At 38.6% G+C, this 23,604-nt stretch overlaps 1 protein-coding gene across 1 annotated transcript in view; it reads right to left on the bottom strand.

The window, feature by feature from the left end:
* Window positions 1-23,604, bottom strand: part of plekhh3 (pleckstrin homology, MyTH4 and FERM domain containing H3) — a 57,829-nt gene that overhangs the window by 18,186 nt on the left and 16,039 nt on the right. Inside the window, exons 3-5 of the mRNA XM_033971886.2 lie at window positions 12,470-12,564; window positions 5,574-5,756; window positions 2,213-2,370 (exon numbers count right to left, since the gene is read on the bottom strand). Of these exons, the coding sequence (XP_033827777.1) occupies window positions 2,213-2,370; window positions 5,574-5,756; window positions 12,470-12,564 (436 nt within the window). The remainder of the gene's footprint in view (window positions 1-2,212; window positions 2,371-5,573; window positions 5,757-12,469; window positions 12,565-23,604) is intronic.

Genomic DNA, 23,604 nt, shown 5'->3' with positions numbered 1-23,604 from the left:
TCTGTTCTCCAGTAACTCCGCGTCTAAAAATATGTCTGCTCCGTAAAAACAGACTTCTACACGTGAGCTGCATCACAACTGTTACTAAATAGCTGTGTGTAAGCGTATTTATTATTATTATTATTGTAAAACATTTTAAATTACTAAAGGTCTATTGTGTAACTTTTTAGAAAGGCATTCAATTTAACTATCACACATATCTTAAATGATCTAAAAAAAATATCTAAAAAACAAACAAACTTGAAAACAATACATACTTTCTAACTGTGCCACTCGCCACTTTACAGATCTGACCTGTTTGTTTCCATGGAGATAGATGAGTTTAACAGCCCTATATTAGACAAAAAATATTCTTGTTAACTTTTAGTTATATTATAATGTTGTTACTTCTTCAAAAACATGCCTGGAGTTGTGTTTTGTTTCATTTGTATAAGTTTGAGTAACTCGTATTAGTCTGTCTACACCTCCAAAGCTCAAAATGCTCTGTTCCACCTTGTGATGTCATGAAATGGTAGTTTTCAAGTTAACAACTATCTTTTACCTTTAGTTAAGTAGAGATTTGCAATTACAGGGCTGAAATTATCCAAATGATTCTAGTGAAGGTGTATGGAGTTTAAAGTGGAGCACTTCCTGTATTACCACATGACATCACCAGGTGGAACAGAGTGTTTTCTGTTTGAGAGAAGAACCTAAATATGCAGAGTTTGCGTGTTAAAAGTAACAATGAAACAAAACACAACTCCAGGTATATTTGTGATGAGGAAACAACATTATAACATAGATCAGAAATGGTGTAATATGGGACTTTTAATGCTTTACTGTGGAACATTCCAGGCTAAACCATAACATCTTCTTTTAGACTGTATCATTACATTTTATCCCACTGGCACAGAGCAGCAAAGAAGATAACTCTCAAAAATATTTTGAATGTTACAATAAAGTCACACTATGTAACTTTTCTTGCAGACTATTCTTCTGTGGAACATTCAGAGCATGGCAAAACATCATCATGGAGACAAGGAAAAGTTCCATACCGGAGCTTTAATCATCAAAATGCACTGCTCCACCTCTTGCTAGGGACACATGATACACAAAATGTGTTTTACTGTTTAATGACAAATAGTAAGTCATTTTTTATTTTAGTGGCAACAAATCAAAGGTTTGCAGATATCATAATTGTGGTCATAAAAATCCTTTGTATTGAATTTATTATCGCATTTCATCATTTATCAGAAGTCCTGCCAGGGCTGTGAGTTGAAGTGATTCATAGGAAACCCAGAGGAAACTTTGGACTCAGCTGCTCGGTGGTTTCCATAGTAACAGGGCACCGGTACAGTAATGTGTTTTACAATGGCGTTTTTAATGTGGGTCTGGATATACGCCTTTTATCAACATCATTACTAACATTTCTTGAAAATGTCTACAGAATAGCACGCAATCACATCTGTATTAACAGGTTTTGTTTTTTTAGCCAACTGAAGATGGTGAAATAGGCGAGATCTTCTGATAAGGTAACTCTGTGTTATACTTGTCTAACCACAAGATCCAACTAATTCTCCAACAGGGAATTACTGAACCTGTTTCACCTTCCTTTTGTAATTAAAGGAGACATCTTATGTAAACTAGTCTTTCAACCATGTTATAATGCTGTTCCCTCATCATCAAGTTTTATTTTGACTGATACATTTTGAGTAATTCCATATTGTGCTGTATTTGAGGTTTGAACAGGAAGTCAGTGGACCCATTTCTATTATTATGGCGTTTCAGCAAAATGTGAAAGTGATAGTAGCTTGGTAGAGTTTTTGTCCACTGATCTGAAGGTAGCTGGTTCACATCCCGCTCTCGATATATCACTGGTTGAGCAGTCAGATCCACTGGCCCACAGGTTGGCGGTGCAATTCCAGCTCCCAAAGATGGATGTGTGTCCTTGGGCAATAGTGTATGAGTGTGTGTGAATGGGTGAGTGGTTCCTTGATGTAAAGTGCTTTGAATGCCTTAAAGTTGGAAAAGCGCTGTATAAAAATGTGATAATTTTCCAATGACCGTTTAAAAAAAAGTTTAAATATGTTCCACCATGACTCTTTAATTTCTTATCAACAGCAATGCATTGGTAAGTAATAATATACGTAAATAATATATAGCCACGTGAGGCTTCTTGCCTTATAGGCCCCCAAATTTCTGCTGACAGCCCTGGTTATAGTGTCTTGAATACCTCGATATCTCGGATGAGGAGCTGGGTGGGCGTCTCCACTGGTGCTTTGGTGTCAATGATTTTCTGAATGGCACAAGCCCAGTGCACAGCCTCATTGAAGTGTTTGGTGAAGAGTCTGTAGCAGTGCTTACGTCCGTACACTGTTAGGCTCCAGTACCCTGAAAGAAACACACAGCTTGTTGGCATCTGTGTATCACTTGTCATATGAATAATGGGAGAAGAAAGTAGTTGTTTTCAGATTTACACAGTGTTATAGAGGCAAGACTAGAGCAGTTTATTATTATTAACTATCAGTGGTGGAAGAAATACTCAATTCTGTTATTCAAGTAAAAGTATCACATGAAAAAAGTACCTGTTTAAAAATGTACTTAGAGTATTTCACACATATTTTGAGTTCTTATAAGGCTTCAAAGTAGTGATTTTGAGAAGACAGATAGATTTGTGGTGATACCTGCTCTCAAATGTAGTGAAGTTAAAGTAAAAAGTACCAACTATCAAATTTACCCAAGTATAAATTTTAGGTATCTGTCCTTTACTTAAGAACAGTACTTTACTACTTTTACTCCATTACATTCCGCCACTGTTAACTACATTGTATTTTCATATGAATAACCTGGAGATGCAATGCTACTTTTTCAGTTCCCATAGCAACATCAATACTTCTGCTGCCGATGCCTTTACATAAATATGAATCCTACTAGTGCTTCGGTTCATTATTTCACTATAGCACAAAAATCATCACCACATAACAGTTTTTCTTCCCTCATCTCAATAAACCCTTAAAGGCCAGTGCAATTTCATGACATCATCCCAACCCAGCGATTCATTGGAAAGTAAAGGTCAGGGTCAAAGTTCAGACGCGAAACCAGGGACCACGCCAAAACCAAATAGTTTGTTGACCTATGAGACAAGTGCTAACCTCGACATGTGTCCCATTTAAAGGAATGTGCAACAATGGTAAAAACGCCACGCTTCCTCTGTATGTGTGTGTGTGCCTCAGCCCCTCTGCTGTTATCGGGGTTTCCTGCTACGTGACTTGGCACAATCTGCATATCTGTGTAGGTGATTCTTAAAGGGGCCCATGTTACGCTGTTTTCTAATCTGTTATGATGTTGTTTCCTCATCAAAAACGTATATGGAGTTGTGTTTTGTTTCATTCACACATGTTTGACACACAAAATCCCTGTATATTTAGGCTGAGTTCTTCTCTCAAACAGAAAACACTCTGTTCCACCTTGTGATGTCATGTGGTGATACAGGAAGTGCTCCATTGTGTTTTGAAACTCCTTCACTAGAATCATTTGGATGAGTTCAACCCTGGACTTGCCAATCTCTACTGAACTAAAGGTAAAAGGAGCCGTTAATTTGAAAACTACCACTTCATGACATCACAAGGTGCAAGAGAGCATTTTGAGCTTTGGAGATGGAGACAGACTAATAAAGGGTTACTCAAACATGTGTAAATGAAACAAACCCAACTCCAAGTATGTTTTTGATGAGGTAACAACATTATAACATAGATCAGAAAACAGCGTAATAAGGTTCTTTACTAAAAAAGGATATTTAGTTGTTTTAGCTGATGATTTGTGATGAATCTTGCTGTAGAAAACACTGTGGGTTAGGAAGTTTTAATAGCTCCAAGTTTTTTTTAAAACTTCCCCTATACATTCGCATATATAGTTCCCACATATCTTACAATAAAAACGAGAAATAACCCAGAGGAAGTGATGAACGTGTGCTTCTTTTTGTATGTGTTACTTCGCTAAGGGGTGAAACACAAAGCGATTCAGTAGCAAGTAAGCGCACTTTGGACAAAGCAAGTGTTGAAAATTCTCAACAGAAGTCCCGTGGATATTGAGTTAGCAAGAACTATAGTGGTTTTGTACAATGAATTCAACAATTTACATGGTTTGGTGAAGTTAGCGGGACATAATCCTCCCTATTGACAGACAGAGGGACTCCCAGACTACCGAGAACAAGTCATGACTGTTTCCAATGGCAACATCAAAGAATTTCATCCTTATTCCTCTTTGTTTGACTAATTCCAGAGCAGGGAAGTGAATGCCCCATCTGATTACTCAAACTAAACCAACATGGGCTAAACACAGCTGGACTTTCCCAAACTTACCCAGGTCATTTCGGAGGGAAAACTGACCACAAGCGTGATATTGAAAAAAAAAAAAGAAACTACTGGATGAGTTTCTGGCAATGACAAAACTGACATTTACCACACAACTGACATTTACCACACAAGATTATAGACCAGTCACTGAAACTATGACTAAAAGTAGTGTATATTTTTGTAGTGTAAAAGTACTGATATTTTATATTAGAAAAAAAAAAAAACTAAAACAAAAGAAAAACTAAAAGGATAAATAAATTAAAGACACACCAAGTTCCATTTTTCATTCCTAGAGCCCCAAACTATACCATAAACATCCTCGACATGTAAAGAATGAATTTTTTGACTAAACATTAAGATTAAGACTTATACTTGAACTCTACATTTATTGTATTTTATTGGCCAGTACGACATTTATGACATCAGCCTGTCCAGGGACTGCAGCTGGAAATTAGCAATAGGCTCTATGCATAGCAACACGCTAGATCACTGCATCTCAAAGCTAACAGTCACTTTTATTGAAATCTGAAAGCATAAACAACCTATTCAAAGTATAAGTTGTTGAATAAAGGTGAGCTGTACAATGTCCTGCCGTGTTGCTTTATTTAAGCGAGAAAGACAGCAAGAAAATACATCATATTAAATCTAACTGTAACCCGCCAAACCACAGCCTCAAGAGACTGAAGAGATCAATATATTAGGGTTAAATTTACATAAATGTTGGATCGCAGGGTCACTCTGAAGTGCTGTATGTTTGCAAGTTTTCTCCCCGACAAAACCCACAATGTCGATGAAACGTTCTGCACCAGCAAATTTCAAAAACGCTTTGGACTTAAAAGTGTTTCTGTGCGCGGAGAGGCTCCTCTGTGGATACCGCTGGAGCAGAGGCAAGTGAACAGCACATTTAAAGCGATCATCGAGGAAGGGGTTTATAATATACGAAAGTTTGAACTTTGAGAGTGTTTAAACAAGAGAGAAATGTGAGAAAATGTTAATGCCTGTGTGAGAAAAGTGTATAAAGTATGTGGTGAGGAGTTTTACAGCTGCAAAACATATATAATTATTGTCTACTTTGTGGATTTCACCTATTGCAGATTACTTTTAGAACGTAAACCACTGTAACATATTACCTCTTTTGCATAGGTCAGTGTTTTCATGTGCATTGTCCCTGATGAATAAACACATAAACTAACTTCTGAACAAATTTCCCACTGTTACAGACTACATATTCACACTCACCGGTTTCCTTAAATGTCTGTTTGTCGGGCCAGATGACAGAGCAGAGGTTGGTAAGGACCAGAGTTCCCAGTCTACGAGCTCCCTTCTCTGGACCAGTGTAATAGTCCAGAGAGTCCTGGCTCAGAACAAACCAGTAACGCCGCTGCTTGATCCAGTTCCCCCGCACCTCACGAAACAGCCAGCCTGCAACACATGTGCAAAATCTATGTGAACAAACGTCTATTCTGTGTTCTATCAATGAATGTCAGAATTTAACGTTATGGCACTATATTGATTGATGCAGTATGGTAGAAAATACGCTACTGATTCAATCGAAGTGCCTTAATGCGAGCAGATTTCAAAGTTTCATCTTAGAAATCGAGCTAAGAATCATGGTTTATGTAGTTCCTTCTGACTAATTTGGCATGTTTGTAACTTAGATCCCCTTCCTCCCGCTATACTGCTCACATTGTGGGTGAAGTATCTCGCCCACATGGACCCAACATCAGCACAGACTGGGGTTAAGCAGGAAGCAATCCATCAATGTTCTTCGCCTGGTTCTCCTGCACCACTCTCACTCCCGAAGCAGATAGAGAGATACTTTTCTTGTATATTTTCGTATATATTTCTTTCATGTGGTAGGAATTCATATACGGTTGTAGGCTGATATTAGAGACTGAGCTAACTGCTACATCTGGCCTCCTTATGAACACTGTCTAACTTAAGGCATGTGTAATTGTCCATGAACTCTGATCCAGCCTTTCTTGTTCAAATAAGTACCATGGTATAAAAATACATTGCGCTAAAGCATAGGCCTAAACCCTTCATGTAGACAGTGTAATTGCCACTTAAGAGGTTGACAGAGTGAGAAACGTAACACATAAGTACAAGTGCTGTAGAGTGGAAGATTAGATTTAGTCTCGGGCAAAGCTTTTCCAATCAACAATTTAATATGCATTTTGGGAATCATTTTGCACAAACAACAGAAATGCCCTGCCTGCCTCCAGCTATGCGCGCAAATTGTTCCTAATAAATATTTAATGTCATAACTGGATAAATAAACGCTGGGAAGAAAGAACTTGCCAGATGTTGCCCCCGGAGACTGGAGTTGGCGAAAAGGCTAAAGTTCACTCAGAGGTCTAATGAAGAGCACACGTGGACGAAACTTGAACTCTCCCGATATTGATAATTAGATCAAATTTGCTGTCAATCATAAATGTTTAGGGCTGGGGTTGAAAATGTGTCGATTTTGTGTATATTGTAAAAGTAGTAGTAAGTAGTATGAATGTAGTGACAGAATGAGCCCACTGCACGATAATAGAAAAGTAATAGTAAGTGTTTTTTATTTCCCATCAACCAGGAAGTAAGCACTGAAAGCCACGCTCTGATTGGCTGCGCTTGGGCCGTCTACCCCAGTTTCATTTCTCACGTTGAAAAAACTGTTCTTAAGACGTGTTAAATGAATGTATCCGGATATTAACAATGTGCTGAAGGATTTGTGTGAGCTACAGATCAGTTGGACAGATTCAAATATCTACTTGGTCCTTCTGCAGTGTGAAAATCAGGTATCGCACCTTTAAAATAAGGCTGTGAATAAGTTGATTGCGGTTGAGGAGTTGATGGAGTTAACACTTATGTCTCGCAAAAGAAGAAATAGGCTTAAATATCTCAGTTTGGTTTCTATCAACTCTTTTTTTTTTTTTCAAAGTTAAAACTAACATGAGAAAAGTTTTATTACATCATAGTTTAATTCTGCGAACCTTCAAAAATTTCTGTAATTTCAGTGTTATCTTATAAACCTTATATTGTCCAAATCAATGGTGAAACATACCAAAGTAGTAAAGTACTGTACTTAAATGTAGTGAAGTAAAAGTATCCACTTATACTTTATACTTGAGAGCAGGTATGTGTACTGAAAAGCGAAAGTAGTTTTATTAATGTTTGAGACCTGCTGAAAAGGATGAGTTTATTTTTAACACGGTCATAGTTTGAGCAAAAGAAAAACAGGAAAAAATATAGTTTCATTTGCTTCTATTGAACAAAACTCAGCACAAATCTTTATCAAAATCACAAAATTTTAAGCTTTATAAGACCTCAAAAGCTGTGTGAAATACTTTTAGTTTTTACTCTTTAAGTTCATTTTTATGTGATACTTTTACTTTTACTAGAGTATGTTTTCATTCTTGTATCGGTACTTCTACTTAAACGGCCCGTATTACACAACTTTCTACTTAAGTGACAAAATTGAGTACTTCATCCACCACTGGTCCAGCTCAAATGGAGAGCTTACAGCGAGCCACCTGGACACAACTATTCCTAGAAAATATACAGCACTGCCCTGCCACACTTGTAACGTGGCATGTGTGTGTGTGCCCATATGGTTTATAACGGGTTTAAAAGGAACAATTAGGCCTTGTACCTTGGGCTTTCTACCCTGTGAAAAACCGGGAGTGACGCCATGCTAGCATCACGACTTCCCTCTGCGGTTAACAAGCTGCGTGCCACCTGTCACTTCTGCTCACTTCGCCTGCACGCTTCACCCTTTGCTCTCACTCTCCTGCCATTTAACTTTCATCTGCCCCAAATGGTTTTCCCAGGCAGCACAAAGCCCCCACTGCCACTCAAGAATAAAAATAAAGCCAGAAAAATAAGGGGGGCTAGCGCTAGGAGAGGTTTCCTGTTTAAGAGTGCCTCTATAGGGTAAGTATAGCAGCTTTTCTCAAAGCCCCCCAGATATGGCCCACGGCGATAAACTGTAGTCTTAACGGCACCGCCACATCTTAGACGAGGAGGGTATTAGCAAACGCCACGTGAAAAGGAAAAAGGAAAACTGAGGTGTAGTATTGGGCGAATGCTGTAGGGGTGTGAAAAATACTGTTAACTTTACTATAAACATATAGTTTAAAGGGCCTGTATTACGCTGTTTTCTGATCTATGTTATAATGTTGTTTCCTCATCATAAACATACCTGGAGTTGTGTTTTGTTTCATTCACACATGTTTAACACTTAAATCCTGCATATTTAGACTGAGCTCTTCTCTCAGACAGAAAACACTTCCACCTTGTGATGTCACATGCTAATACAGGAAGTGCTCCACTGTGTTTTTAAACTCCATAAACCTTCACTAAAATCATTTGGATGATTTCAGCCCTGGAACTGTCAATCTCTACACTACTATTAAACTATTACTTCATGACATCACAAGGTGGAACAGAGCATTTTGAGCTTTGGAGATGTTACAGATTAATAATGCAGGGTTACTCAAACGTGTGTGAATGAAACAAAACACAACTCCAGGTATGTTTTTGATCAGGTAACAGCATTCTAACATGGTTTAAAGCTCAGAAGAGTAAATTTTGCATAGTATAGGATGTTTAAGTTCATAAAAAGTAAACAGTCTGTAATGTGTTATGGACTTGTAAGCTTAAGATATTAAAACCTTAATCTGTCAAACTATAGCGAGCTGTATGGTCACAACAGCAAAGTGCCATAACAGCAGCAACTGAAAATACACCAAGAAACACAACAATATGATAAATGGGATTCAAGATATTAACTTAATCTAAATGGTGGTCTTTTTAAAGATTTAAGACACCAACTTTTCAAGATAAGTGCATAAGTGGCGGGTCTGTCATTATAATTACTATATATGAAGGCTGGAACAATATTTTTGGGGGCAGTATTAATCATGTGTCTATTTTCATTGCACCACTGAGACATTTTTGGTCATTTTTAGCCATACCATAATATTTAAGCTGTAAAAGTTTGAATAAATAACTTCTATGACTCATTACAGATGCAAACTAAGTAGCAGCTCATGATTTTTTGACAATATTGTAGATTAAGAATATTTTTTTGGTTTGAATCTGCTCTTCGTTTGCTGTGTCAGTGGTATAAATTAGTTTCAATAGTATCATTTATTGTCTATATTTACTTCATCAATATATCGCACTTCAAACATTATGGTGACCGGTCTACTGAATGAACAGAGCCCCAGAACGAAAACATTACAAAGTTTATAAGATAAGACCAGTGCCTTAATTCACCTCGTTTCTTATCTTGGTTCGTGGCTTGTGAAAGACCGTTTGCTCAGCCCGTTGTTTAAAAGCGCATGTACACAACCCCAACACTTCTATGGGATGTCCAACACATGTCTTTCTGTTTGTGAACTTTGAGACAGTTTTTCCAAGTCAAACAGAAGAGACAGGAAGAGACAGAAGAGCGGTTATGGCGTCCTGGGACCCCCTGTTTAACCCCCCCCATGGACCCCCATCTGGAACCCATCTCAGTCCCCGCTAATGCCTCCCCCGAGGACCACGTTTCAACCTTAATATGTTTCATTTGTGACCTCTGAACCCCAAAGCCCCTCCTTTAAAACTCAAACTGAGCAAACAGTCTTTCTCTGTACAGCTTTTGAATAGAAGTTTTGAAGCATTGTCCAGTATAAAGGGACATGGGAGCAGAGTGATACAGGCCGTTACATATTAGGGTAGTTTCTGTTGTTGAGTCCAGTAGTTGTAGTTGTATTATAGAAACTTTTAAGAATGGATTGTTTAACTTAATAAAAAGTCAGAAATATAGCATCTGAAGGGCTCTAAGATCTAATGCAATATTGATAAAAATCTGAAAATGTGTTTTTTTTTTTTATAAAGGTTTTTATTCTGCACTCTTCACTTTTAATATTAATGTTCTGATAATTATTTGTGATTTTTTTATGTTGTGATTTGTTGTATTGTGATTTCAACATCTTTCTTATTCTGTAAAGCACTTTGAATTCCTTTGTGTACGAAATTGTGCTTTACAAATAAACTAGCCTTGCCATGTTTTGATATTTTGATGCAATTCTGCCGCTGTCTTTGTTATAAAAGGTCCTTCGGCGTGGGTTTCAGAGTCTTTAGAGGCAAGATTATTCAGATTAATCATTGCAGCTCTGTTATATAATGTTACTGCAGTTTTATTTCACTACCCACCTTTGAAAATCACAAAAAAGGCCATGATGTAATACCCCCACAATAACGTTCCACACTTTTTCAAACACATACTCACTTTACTTGAGCGTGAGGAAATCTGCATGATGTCATTGACCAGGAGCTGTTCATTTTAACTTAAAATCAACAAAAGAATGTCAATAAACCAGTGGGAACATCCCTTTTAAAATGCATCCCCCCCCAAAGCTAGAACAAGCAACAGGGCTGGCCGTACATCTAGCCCTAGTTGCTTCGGGATATCCTGCTTGAATAGAGGTCCTTCTGAAAGAATATCCCTGTGAAATGAATAGGGAGAAATGTCATGGTATATTTAAGGTGCCAAGGTTATAGTACTGAAGGCTGCTAATGTGTACGAAGTGGCCTAGAGACCCATGTATCCAGTGTTGTTGTAGGTTTTGAAGGTGGGGGCAGAGAAAGGCCAATATACCATGAGACGCGTGTGAGCCAAATGCGCTTAGTAACTGCAGTCAAATTTATCTGTCGCCATCCCAAACAGGTAACACAACCACTGCAGTTTGTACAAAGTAAATATAAAGTGCAAGAATAACACATGAGATCATCGTAAGCAGTACTGGATATACAAAGAACAGCAAGAGTGCAGACATGGGGTGGATCTGATACAGTCATCATGTGGTAAAAAGACATTGTTTTATAGATCTGACAGAACAAGGGCGTATATAAATATATGTAGACCAGCATAAAATGAAATGTCTGAAATCTTTGGAGCATCTGGTAAAGGAAAAATAATTCATAATACTGTACTTTCAATCATACAAAATAGTGCACGTTTATAGGTGATTAAACATTTTTTTAATGTAATCATATTTTTATTTTTTCAGGCAATTATCAAAAAAGGTATTGACTTTTCTTCGCTTCACCCACTTTTGCTGTAAATCAGGTAGAACTGAACTGGGCTTTCTTTGTGGTGGTACAGTACTTCCGATTAAGAGAGAATCCCATTCATTTCAATGCAGAATTTTTGCAGGTACGTTTAATTGTGTGGAATGTTCTATGTCCATGTGACTAACAGGGCCACAATGTCTGTATAGAACTTATTAGCTGTCAAGGTCGGCCACCCCATGCAAAATAATATAAAATGAATGACGATGGTGGCACCCATGGCAACTTCCGGTATAAGGTGAACAAAATTATGCCTTGAATTTCCTTTATGTCTTGTTTTACATTTCTAACCAATCACAATAAGTAAAGACCGAAGATTGTTCTGTACCACTTTATAATAAAAACTAAACTACCTTAATAAGCATGACTTAAGACTTACTAATGAACAAATTGTTAGCTATTGGTTGCTATGCCGACAAGTTGATGTGAAGGTTACTGGTACTCGTCAGTTACTGGTAGTGTTCATTAAAGGGCCCATGTTACGCTGTTTTCTGATCTATGTTATAATGTTGTTTCCTCATCAAAAACATACCCAGAGTTGTGTTTTGTTTCATTCACACATGTTTAACACAGAAACTCTGCATAATTGGCTGAGTTCTTCTTTCAAACAGAAAACACTCCACCTTCCGTTCCACCTTGTGATGTCATGTGCTAATACAGGAAGTGCTTTACTGTGTTTGTTTTTAAACTTAAACTAGAATCATTTCAATGATTTCAGCTTTGGAACTGACAATCTCTCCTGAACAAAAGTTAAAAAGTAGCTGTTAACTTGAAAACTACCACTTCATGACATCACAAGGTGGAACCGAGCATTTAGAGCTTTGGAGATGTAGACTGACTAATAATAAAGGGTTACTCAGACATGCGTGAATGAAACAAAAACACAAATCCAAGGTATGTTTTTGATGAGGTAACAACATTATAACATAGTTTAAAGCGCACATGAGTCAATTTTGCATAATATTTGACCTTTAAGTACAACATTCAACATACTGCATTCAATGTTTAGTGTCATGTGACTGGCTAACCTTTAACCAGCAGCTCGGGGTCTTCATCAGGACTCATCTTGTTCTTGTCGATGATCAGGCTCTTCATCTCTGCGGACACTTCGGAGATGGCGTGTCTGTGAGGGGCAATAGAAACAGGATGTAAATAACTCCTCTTCCTCTCCTCTCTCTATCTGACAGCTCACTCCCATTGGATATGTCCTTGGCTCGGGGCCCTACAGTTGGCCGTGGACACCCCCCCACTCTGACACTGATCCCACTACAAACCGTCCAGATACGCCAAGGGGGCTCACTTACAGAGGGGGTGTTGTGAATATATCTGTCCTCCAAAGCTGAGGTTTTCAATCTGTGGTAGAGCGGCCCATTTTATTATGCAAGCTTCTTTTGGTGTGATGAAATACTCAATTTTGTTACTTAAATAAATGTACAGATATAGAGGTAAAAAGTTACTCAAATAAAAAATAAAAGCAACACATTTAAAAAATCCACGTAAGTATGTAAGCACCCATTTAAAAATGTACTTAAAGAGTAAAAAGTAGTAGTATTAGTAGAAAAAATGGTCGCAGTAACAATACAAATCAGTTTCTTAATTTTTCTTATGAATTTTGTATATTTATATTTGTTGCCCAAAGCCGAAGCTTGAACTTTAGTCAGGATGTTATCAAGAACATAGTAAAAATAACTCCTCAAATCATATGAAAAGTACTTTTTACTTTTCAGTCCAGTTCAAAAACATAGTGGAGTAGAAAGTACAGATACTGCTCTCAAATGTAGTGAAGTAAAAGTAAAGTATCCACTGTAAAATGTACTTAAGTAGAATTTTTAGGTTTACGTAAGTACAGTACTTTACTACGTGTACTTTGTTACATTCCACCACTGGTCTTCAGCAGTTCAAGTCTCGGTTTAGCTGAATTTATAGTTAATTGTTGAAAACGTTGCCCATTATGAAATCATAGCAAAAGACAAAGTATAAATCTGTCAACTAGACAAATCGCTGTAGTCCTACAACGATTTGTCTAGTTGACAGATTTAAATTCGTCTTTTGCTCTGGATCAGACCTGGACGACTGAGGGATTACACAGCCATTATGAAATCATGTTTAGTTTGTTCTCTGCCAGTTTACACTTTTGACTTGATTAGGCTTGTTTTAGTGTTGGTTAATGGTTGGTTCATTCCTTGTAATTTTAACTTCAATCCAAACTTACTCCTGGTTTATAGTTTAATAGTTTTGCTGTGCAGTTAGTACTTGACAAACCTGATAACCTCCTCCACACACATATGTCCCACACATTAGTACATGGATACAGCCTCTTTATTGGTTTGGCTATGTAAACAGAGTGAGAGAAGTAAGACAGAAACTCAAAATAAACGTGACAGGGTGACTACAGCTCGACTCAAGGCTAAAGCGCTCACACCAGTCAGGACACGAGGTCAAAAGGTCAGTGTATACAAAACCATTCATTCACCATTCTATCTGCATCTCCTGTTTTACACCAATATATGCACAACTAACTAACTAACTGGCTAATACAAATCAAGGGAACTAGTACTATATATTTTTTAATGCAATTACCGTAGTAGAAAGTCACTCAAACTCAATGGCCTGTCACAATGATTACTATATCGTACATTTAGAATATGTTTTTGGTTTAAATCTGCTCTTGGATTGTTGGGTCAGTGGCATAAATTAGTTTCAATATTATCGTTTATCGTCTATATTTACTCAGCAATATATCGAACTTTAAAGTATGTTACCGTGACAAGTCTACAAACCCATTCAAATTTTTAAGTGGGTCGTGATGTCCTCCCGTGCTACTTTCCCCATCAGGGTCACATGCACCCAAAAAAGGTACCCATTGGTTCCTTCCAACTGATTCTGATTGGTCTACCAGATTTTCAGGGATTTTCATTCTTTCTTTCTTTCTTTCTTTCTTTCTTTCTTTCTTTCTTTACTATGTATTGTATGTATGTATGTATGTATGTATGTATGTATTATTATTATTATTATTATTATTATTATTATTATTATTATTATTATTATTATTATTATTATTATTATTATTATTATTATTATTATTATTATTATTATCATCATCATCAGTTAGGAACATAGGTATAATTTTACTTAATTTTTACTACTAAGTCCATAATTTCTATCTGGGGTAGCATCACCTTTTGGTTCTGTCAATTCACGCTGTTATTTTTGTATTATTTTTGGTTCAACGTTTGTCTTTCTGCATCACTAGCCTATTGCGAACCAACTCTTTGACTTTTGAGTTCAAATTTTGGCAGTCCTCCTCACACTTCTCATCATTTTATCTGCAGTCCAAGGTTCATTTCCACTTTATCAGATATGTGGTTGTTTGTTTATCTAATTATCAGCTTTTTTCCTACTTCCTGTATATACTGAGCACACAAACTACAAGTGACAAACGTTTTATCTTCTTCCTTCCTGTCTTTCACCTTTGGGATCACCGTTCAGGAAGCCAACCTCTCTTGCCCCCTGGGGTCTCTGTCCTGTAGTCACCCACTTCTGGTTAATTTATGGCAGTATTGATCTGATAAGTCCAGATGGGCTCTCCTTGAGGAAGAAAGCAGAACTAATCAATAGGTCCCGATATAGCTTTATCTGTTTGGACTCAGCTTACGAGGCTGCGGAGGCCATTTCCTATATCTTTTCATGAGCACTTCCCTGATCCAATCTATTGTCCTAGTGAACTATTTTTGCCCCTGTAATGCAGAGTAAGTATTCAGAGTCTCTGCAAACGTAATTAATGGCGCGGTAAGTGGGTTTGCGACATAACAATAGAAACGTCCAGCTATGTTTAGCCGTATAGATCTTTATATAGGTTTGTGATAGCCTTCTGTTTAGGCTTGCCACAATAACATTTGAAGGGCAATATATAATATATATATATATATATATATATATATATATATATATATATATATATATATATATATATATATAGTAAATATAGACGATAAACAATAATATTGAAACCAAACCTTAAAGCGGAATTATCTGTAAATGTACCTGTCATGATAAATTTTGAAGCTACAGAGAAAAATTGCAATAAACAATAATATTGAAACAACCTTGTGCCACTAATTAAGGTTTAAATAATGCAACATAATTCCAGAAAACAGTTTTTAAATTGAGTGTTTCATTAAAAGACATAAGCAAAAATAAATAAACAGCAGAATGTACCAATATTTAGCCATAAAAGTGACCCTGTTGTTCACCCTTCTATAGCTCAAATCTCATCATAATACAACAGAAATCCCCCAAATCCCCCACTTTTGCAAAGGAAAAGTACTCATGATAAATACTGAGGCCAAAAATATAATGTTCCAGCTTTCATGTACTGACTACTAACTATAGTCAATATAGTAATTGTCGTGGCAGGTCTACTTCTGTTAGCCTAAGTCAATTTAGCTGATAATGATAATCCCACCCCTTCTCCCTGGAATTTAATACTAGTTCGACTGGATGTCTTAGGGTTTTTTTTGTTCTTTTCCCATGTATCGTGTTATCTGTATATTTGCTTTTTTTGTTTACTTTTAAGTGAAGCACTTTGGTAATCTGAAATAGTTTTGAATGTGCTGTATAAATAAACCTCAAGCGAAATGAATCACATTGTGAAGTTGTTGAGGTAGCAGTAAGTGGGTCATGTTAAAAGGTTAAATCATGTTATATTTTGAAGAATTGTAAATTGTATTTTTAATTTTGATTGATCAATATGTCAAAACGCTCAACTGTCTCTATTTAGGTCAAATTAATTATAACAATTACACGTCTTTAAAACTATAAAGGTCTCGCCAAACCTGCTTGCCAACTGTCAGTGGAGCCATGAGCACTTGGCGATCCCAGACGCCACTCGAAAGCACCAAAATAAACACAGATATTGAAATGCTCACTGCATAACACAGACAAGTACGCAGACAGTGTATGCTAGTTAATATACCGACAGAATGGGCATGGGATTAGCCCTTTGAGGAGAATATAGCCAACTATGCAATGTAAAACTGTTTATTTCAAATTGCTGTGAGATAAAACCTAATGAAATGGGCCATGATCATCACAAAGCCAAAGATAAGTGTTTAGTACATTCTGCAGCGTATGTCACACATGTCCACCCTCAAAGCACTCAAAGCAGTTTATATCAATGAACCATTCACTCATTCACACACACGTTCATACACCAGAGTACACAGACACTGGGAACGAGGTGGGTTAAGTGTCTTGCCCAAGGACACAACAACAGCATCCATCTGTGGGAGCTGAAATCGCACCGGCAACCTGTGGATCAGTGGACCGCTGACCACTCAACCAATGATGTTTATGAGCGGGATTCGAACAGGCAACTTTGGGATTAGCGGACAAACACTCTACCACCTGACCTACTGTCAAAATTAAAAAATCAAAAATTTAATAAAAAAATTGTAATAATAAAAAAAAAATCTAATACAAAAAATCTAAATAAAAAAAGACTTTATTTATTTGAGAACCTTGATATTTTGATAATCTGTACTTTGTTTTCCAGCTTCTTTACAGCCTCAGCACATTTCTTTGAGTCCTAACATTCCTATGTAACCATTATATTTGGTATAGACTTGTCTCATGCGCAGTTGACAGCAAAATGTCATGTTCAAAGTCAAATTTCATGAGGCAGCAGTCATCATTACAGTGACAGCTAATGTGGAAATGTTTTGAGTTTCTAGGAAAAGCTGGCGCACTGCCAGGGTGTTAACATATATTTTTGTATGGACTTGTCTGTATGAATGAAATCAGTACAGAGAAAACACTGATGCTTTATGATTATGTATTAATATTATCATTTTGTTCACTTTGAATGTCCATGTTATTTTGTTGGTACTTCATCAAAAACATACCTCGAGTTGTGTTTTATTTCATTGACACGCTTGAGTAATCCTTTATTATTAGTCTGTCTACATCTCCAAAGCTCAAAATGCTCTGTTCCACCTTGTGATGTCATAAAGTGGTGGTCAGTCAAGTTAACAGATTCCTTTAACATTTAATTTAGTAGAGGTTGGCAATTCCAGGGCCGAAATTATCCAAATGATTCTAGTAACGGTGTATGGAGTTTAAAAACACAGTGGAGAACTTCCTGTATTACCACATGACATCACAAGGTGGAATAGAGTGTTTTCTGTTTAAGAGAAGAACTTAGCCTCATTATGCAGGATTTGTGTGAATGAAACAAAACACAACTCCAGGTCTGTTTGTGATGAGGAAACAACATAATAACATTAGAACTATTACAAAGTTTAATTCAACCTTATAAACATGGTAAAGCTCAAAAAGGTTTATTTTGCATGATACCCCCCATTTAAAATACACAGAAGTATTTGGTAGCAAGAATATCTGAACACAGTTTGACAAAAAACTCAGATAGAACCTTATAATCCTAAGGGGATGATTATCATGAATGCAAACAAATGTAAAATTAAAACAAACAAATGAGAATTGTATGTACTGTGGTATTATTTGATAGTATTATGATCCAGGTACATGTTTTGAACTGCCTTTTCAGATATTTCACTGTGTAATAAAACTGTACTCAAACAAAAAGAACCGTATGATATTTTTGATAGGCAGAACCGTACACGTCCAGATTCTTGCAGTAGAAATAAAACATGTTTATGTTTCCACAACTGTTTGAAGATGGCTGCTCCACTACTTTGAAGCTCCACAGCTGTCCAAAACCCCCTAGCCTTTTTCTCCACATCACTACAGCGGACTCCTGGCTACCTTATGTGCCGCCCCCGCTTTCCCACAATCCCCTGCACACACTGATGTTGGGGCCTTCACTGGGCACTTCCTGTGGAGCGCAGGAAACAATTTGACACGGGGATTAAAAAGGACAAAGAAGAGCCCGAACATCTCCAGACAGCGCTTCTGTCTGCGACCCCCGCTTCACAGAGCTGACATGGGCTACTGCTGGGACCAGGGAATTGGGCCCCGCAGTATTAGTACAGTAAAGAGTGATTTGTTGAGTGATTACTGAAAAAAATGTATATTATTTGGGGCAACAGAAGCACAGTTGTCTACAAAATTGATTCTTGTGAGCTTTAAGTCACGTTATAATGTTGTTACTGCCTCAAAAACAAAAACGTGGAGTTGTGATTTGTTTAAGTAATCCTGCATCATTAGGCAGTCTACGTCTCCAAAGCTCAAAATGCTCTGTTCCACCTTGTGATGTCATGAAGCAGTTTTATCTTTATTTCAATAGAGATAGGCAATTCTAGTGAAAGTGTATGAAGTTTAAAAACACAGCGGAGCACTTCCTGTATTACCACATGACATCACAAGGTGGAACAGAGTGTTTTCAGCCTAAATATGCAGTTTGTGTGTTAAACATGTGTGAATGAAACAAAACACAACTCCAGGTCTGTTTGTGATGAGGAAACAACATCAGAAAACAGTGTAACATGGGCCCTTTAAACTTGAATTCCTTATTGTGTTACAGTTGTTATTCGCAAACTATACGACAAAACGAGAAAAAATTGTTACAGCTTTGTGTTTTGCAGAGATTTTATCAGGAATGAACGTTAAAATTCCACAGACCAAACCTCATACAATGCAACTCAACACCAGATCAGTCAGAAGAAGACTATGGTATCCCATAGAGAAGTAACTTTGTTTGGGAACGGAAGGAAAGGCCTGAAACTCTATATGCAGCTCTGCAGAGGAGGAAGTGCAGAGAATAACACTGATTACACCATGAGCGAAGGCGTCATACAGGTTAAGCCACTTCTCACAGCATTTTAAATAGATTACTTTCAAGGAATATTTGATCATTGGTCAGAGAATTTCCAGTGTGTTCATCTGTGCAGTTAAATATATTTTAAAACTGTCTTTAAAGGGCCCATATTATGTCATTTACTGTTGACCAAAATATGTATCATTTTTGAATAATTATAACTACATTGAAAACTTTAACAAATTAGCAACACTTGTGTGAAATGCTTTTTACTCATCAAGTTTGTAAATGCATTTTTTCCATGTGATACTTTTACTTCAGTAACTTTGTACCTCTGTATCTGTACTTTTACAAAATAAGAGTACTTCCTCCAGCACTGCACTTATCCCCCAGCACTCAACGTCCTAATTGCTTTTTACAAGGCACATAGAAATACTTGGATGTCATTTGATTAATGCACAGCCTGTAGTCCATATGTGAAGGGTTTTTACAATGTACACAACGGCCTTATCGGGTTACTATGATAACTACTCGAAATACCCTCTCTCTTCCTCTGCAGCAAGAGTAAATACATCTAAATGGAACTAGTGGAGTTGGTTAAGGAGAAGAAATAAATATCCCTGTCTTTTTGTGTTGAATTCTATCTCTCCATCTCTCCCTCTATCTCTCTTTTCGTCTATCCCTCCTTACAGCGAAGACGTCGGCTGCAGGCCCCTCTCCTCTGGCTTGAGCTGCTGGGAAAATGGGAGTGTGGTGATTAAGACGCAGGCCTATATGACCTCCGGCTAAAAATACTCTGTTTACCCAAGACCACTGCCAAGAAATTCTGGACGGATGCAGAGAGAAGGGGAGGTAGGGAGGAAAGAGGGAGAGGAGTGATAGAGGGGGAGAGAGGGAAAGAGAGAAGAGTGCAGGGAAAGCAAGCAAAAAAAAGAGAGGGGAGAAATAGACATGGGAGGTAGAGGGAGAGGCAAGGAGAGAGGAAGAAGGAGAAGAGAAAGAGCAGGGAGCAGAGAGATTAGGGGTCAAGGAGGAGTGAAAGAGGAGAGAGGGGAGATAGAGAGGAATAGGGAGAGAGGGGGGAGGCAGGGAGAGAGAGGGAAAGAGAAGAGAGGAAGAATGAGGGGAGAGGAATAGGGAGACAGGGGGGAGAGAGAGAGGGGAGACAGGGAGAGAGCGGAAGGAGAGACAGGGGAGAGACAGAGAGGGGAGACAGGGAGAGAGAGGAAGAAGAGGCGGAGAGACAGGGACAGAGAGAGGAAGAAGAGACAGGAGGAGACAGAGAGGGGAGACGGGGGGCAGGTGAGGGGGGGTTGATGAGGAGCGAGAACGAGAGAGGGAAAGGGGGACAGGAAGAGAAAGAGGGAGAAAGAGTGGGGAGACAGGGAGAGAGAGAGAGAGAGAGAGAGTGAGTGAAAGAAGAGAAGAAAAATAGGGTGAAGAGGGAAGAGGATTTGGTAGAGAGAGAAGGAGACAGGGAGAGACAAGGGGGGAGAGAGGGAGAGAGAGAGGGAAAAATGCATGAAAGAGGAAGAACGAGAGAGAGAAAGGGAGGTAAAGATAGAAAGGAAGATAGATAGGGAGAGAGAGGGCAGCGACAGAGGGAAAAAGGGAGGAGAGAGAGAAGATCGAGAAGGGGGAGAGATAGACGGGGGGATAGCGAGAGAAAGAGGTAGAAGGGAGGGGTGGAGAATGTGTGTGTATGTGTGTGTGGGTGTGTGTGGGTGTGTGTGTGTGTGTGTGTGAGGCGGTGCATGCTTTAGAAAAAGGAGAAGGCAGGCATGTGGGTCCCGGGCGTTTGAACGTGTGACAGGAAGTTGAACTGTGTGACAGAATGTGACTGACAGACTGCACGATCACGCCACCGAAGTCAATACAAGGTTAAGTGGCTTTTGAACCGTGAGGCATAGAATTAATGAGAGTATTTTATGCATTTGGAGAAGGCACAGACAGGTCTGATGGGGCTGGTTCAACGGATGACAGACAGGCAGACAGAAACGCAGACATGCAATTACCACACGCTGGGTGGTGTCAATCAAACTCACCCAACTGATGTGGGATGCCCTGCGGTTATAGAGCGGTTTGTCGTTTGGGTTGTAAACAGTATAAATGTTTGCGAAGTACGTAGAAGTGTTTGACAGATACATTTTCTGTGTGTACTGCCAAAATAAAAACTAGGACTTCTTTGTTGAATAGGCTAATAGACTGCACCCAGCAACCTCACTGTTAGCGTCACTACTTCCTGTGCAATTGTATCTCTTTGTTTTTGCCAACTCACGCTAAAATTAATGAATATTTAAAGTTAAGGCAGTGGACAGGAGCTGCAACATGTTAAAAACTACACAAATACAACTCTATGGGAGACTTATATACTGTTTTTGAAAGTTATGCTCCACAAATGTACAGCCTAAACATTATTTTAACAAACTTGCCATATAAATCTGATGGCTTAAAGTAGGGGCGGCGTTGGCTGTGTTGGTAGTTTGTCCGCTGATCCTAAGGTTGCCGGTTCGAATCCTGCTCTTGACATAAACATCACCTGACCCACAGGTTGTCGGTGTGATTCTAGCTCCCACAGATGAATGCTTAAACTGTTCAACTGGCAACAATCACATCTTTGGGGTTGTATAATGGCACCACTTTCTGAAGCTATTGCAAAAAAAAAAAAAAAAATTTACTTTTGTTTATGCTGACAGAGAACATGGTGGGCTTTTCGGTTCACAGGGAAAAACCCAATAATTACAGAGATATTAACCATAAACCAGGTCAAGAAATCTGCAAGTCCTGACCTGTCCTGCAGCTCAGTTATAAACTACGGGCATTCTTGGATGTTACGATGTCAAGCGGACACAACCTATCCATGGGTTTCAGTATAATGGAAAATGAGGATGGTTGCCATAGTGATTGACATGAATAGGTTTAGAACAATCTTGAGCTGTATCAGAACAAGTATAAGACTAGTATACGCCTATGGAACCTACCAGGACGACTGAGGGATTACACAGATATAATAATAACATGGTAATATAAAAAAGTACTACCATTTAATGTTGAAAATCACATTCTATTGTCTAAATAAAGAGTGTTTTATGTATCGGAGTTGGTATTGAGAGTCAAGTTAGTCCTTACTATCGAAATCAAGTTTGAAATTTTAATATCGTGACAACTACAGTTTAAATACAAAGACTTATCAGTGTCGCCCTGGGCCTTTATCCCTTGTGTGTGGGTGTGTCAGGAGCCCGGGCAATGGGCAGGTACTGACCGCAGCCTGCACCCTTTAATCTGAGCCCTGTGTGTCACATTATGGCTTGGCTCTTCACACACTCCCTTCAAAAGCTCTGGGTCATTATTCCATGTGCTTCAGGCCACCTCCAACGGTTCAGCAAGAGAAGTGACACAGGCAGGCACACCTCTGAGAAAGAGGGAGGGAGGGAGAGGGTGAAGGAGAGAGAGAGGGAGGAGAGAGAGAGAGGAAGAGGGGGAGGTGAGGGTAGAGAGAGAGGGTAAGAGGGTGAAGGAGAGAGAGAGAGAGAGAGAGAGGTAAGGGAGAGAGTGAGGAGGGAAAAAGTAAGAAGGAGAGTGAGGAAGAGCGAGGAGGGAGAGAGGGACACGGTGAGGTGAAGGAGAGAGAGGGTGAGAGTGACAGAGGGTGAGGAAGAGAGAGAGGGAGAGGGTGAAGGAGAGAGAGGGAGAGAGAAAGAGGCAGAGAGAAAAATAAAGAGAGCATTGGGGGAGAGAGAAAGAAAGAAAAGATAGAGAGAGGGAGGGAAAGAAGTAAGGAGAGATGGGAGTCGGGTAGAGAAAGGGAAAGAAGGAGGGAGAGTAGACAGAGAGGGAGAAAAAGAGGAATAAAGAGAAAGAAAGAGGGGCAAGGAGAGAGAGCGAGAAAGAGGGAAAGAAGGAAGGAGAGCGGGAGCGTGAGGTAGAGAACAAGAGAGAAGAAGGAAAGGGAGTGAAGCAAAGAGAGAGAGAAAGAGAAGGTGAGGGGGAGGGATAGAGGGAGACAGTGAGAGGGAGAGTGAGAGCGTGAGGGAGAGCGAGAGAAGGAGTGCTGCTGAGGTATAACTGAGTCACCAGAAGAACTTGGCTCATTTCCTCTGTTGCTTTATGTGAGCTGCCTATAGAAAACCAGGCAACAAGCAGAATGCCCTGTAACAATAGGACAACACAGACAAGTGTATTACTCCAGAGTTAAGACCAGAACAGGCAGAGGTTTGGAGTACACATTTTGAAGAGTTAGGCCACCCACTGTTTTACCTCCCATGAACTGAAAAATGACTTGAAATGTAATTTATATATTACAGGGTGGAAATAAACCAATGCAATACAAACAGTAACTCACAAAGGAATGTCAAGATTATTCAAGCTATCAGTAACAGAGCAATGATGACTGCAGGAATTTTAGAAGCAAAAAAAAGTTAACTGAAA

The sequence above is a fragment of the Periophthalmus magnuspinnatus genome, chromosome 8 (genome assembly GCF_009829125.3).
Source record: "Periophthalmus magnuspinnatus isolate fPerMag1 chromosome 8, fPerMag1.2.pri, whole genome shotgun sequence".
Lineage (NCBI taxonomy): Eukaryota > Metazoa > Chordata > Actinopteri > Gobiiformes > Gobiidae > Periophthalmus > Periophthalmus magnuspinnatus.
Note: the sequence above shows the minus strand (reverse complement) of the source record. Positions and strands in the feature narration are given on the sequence as shown.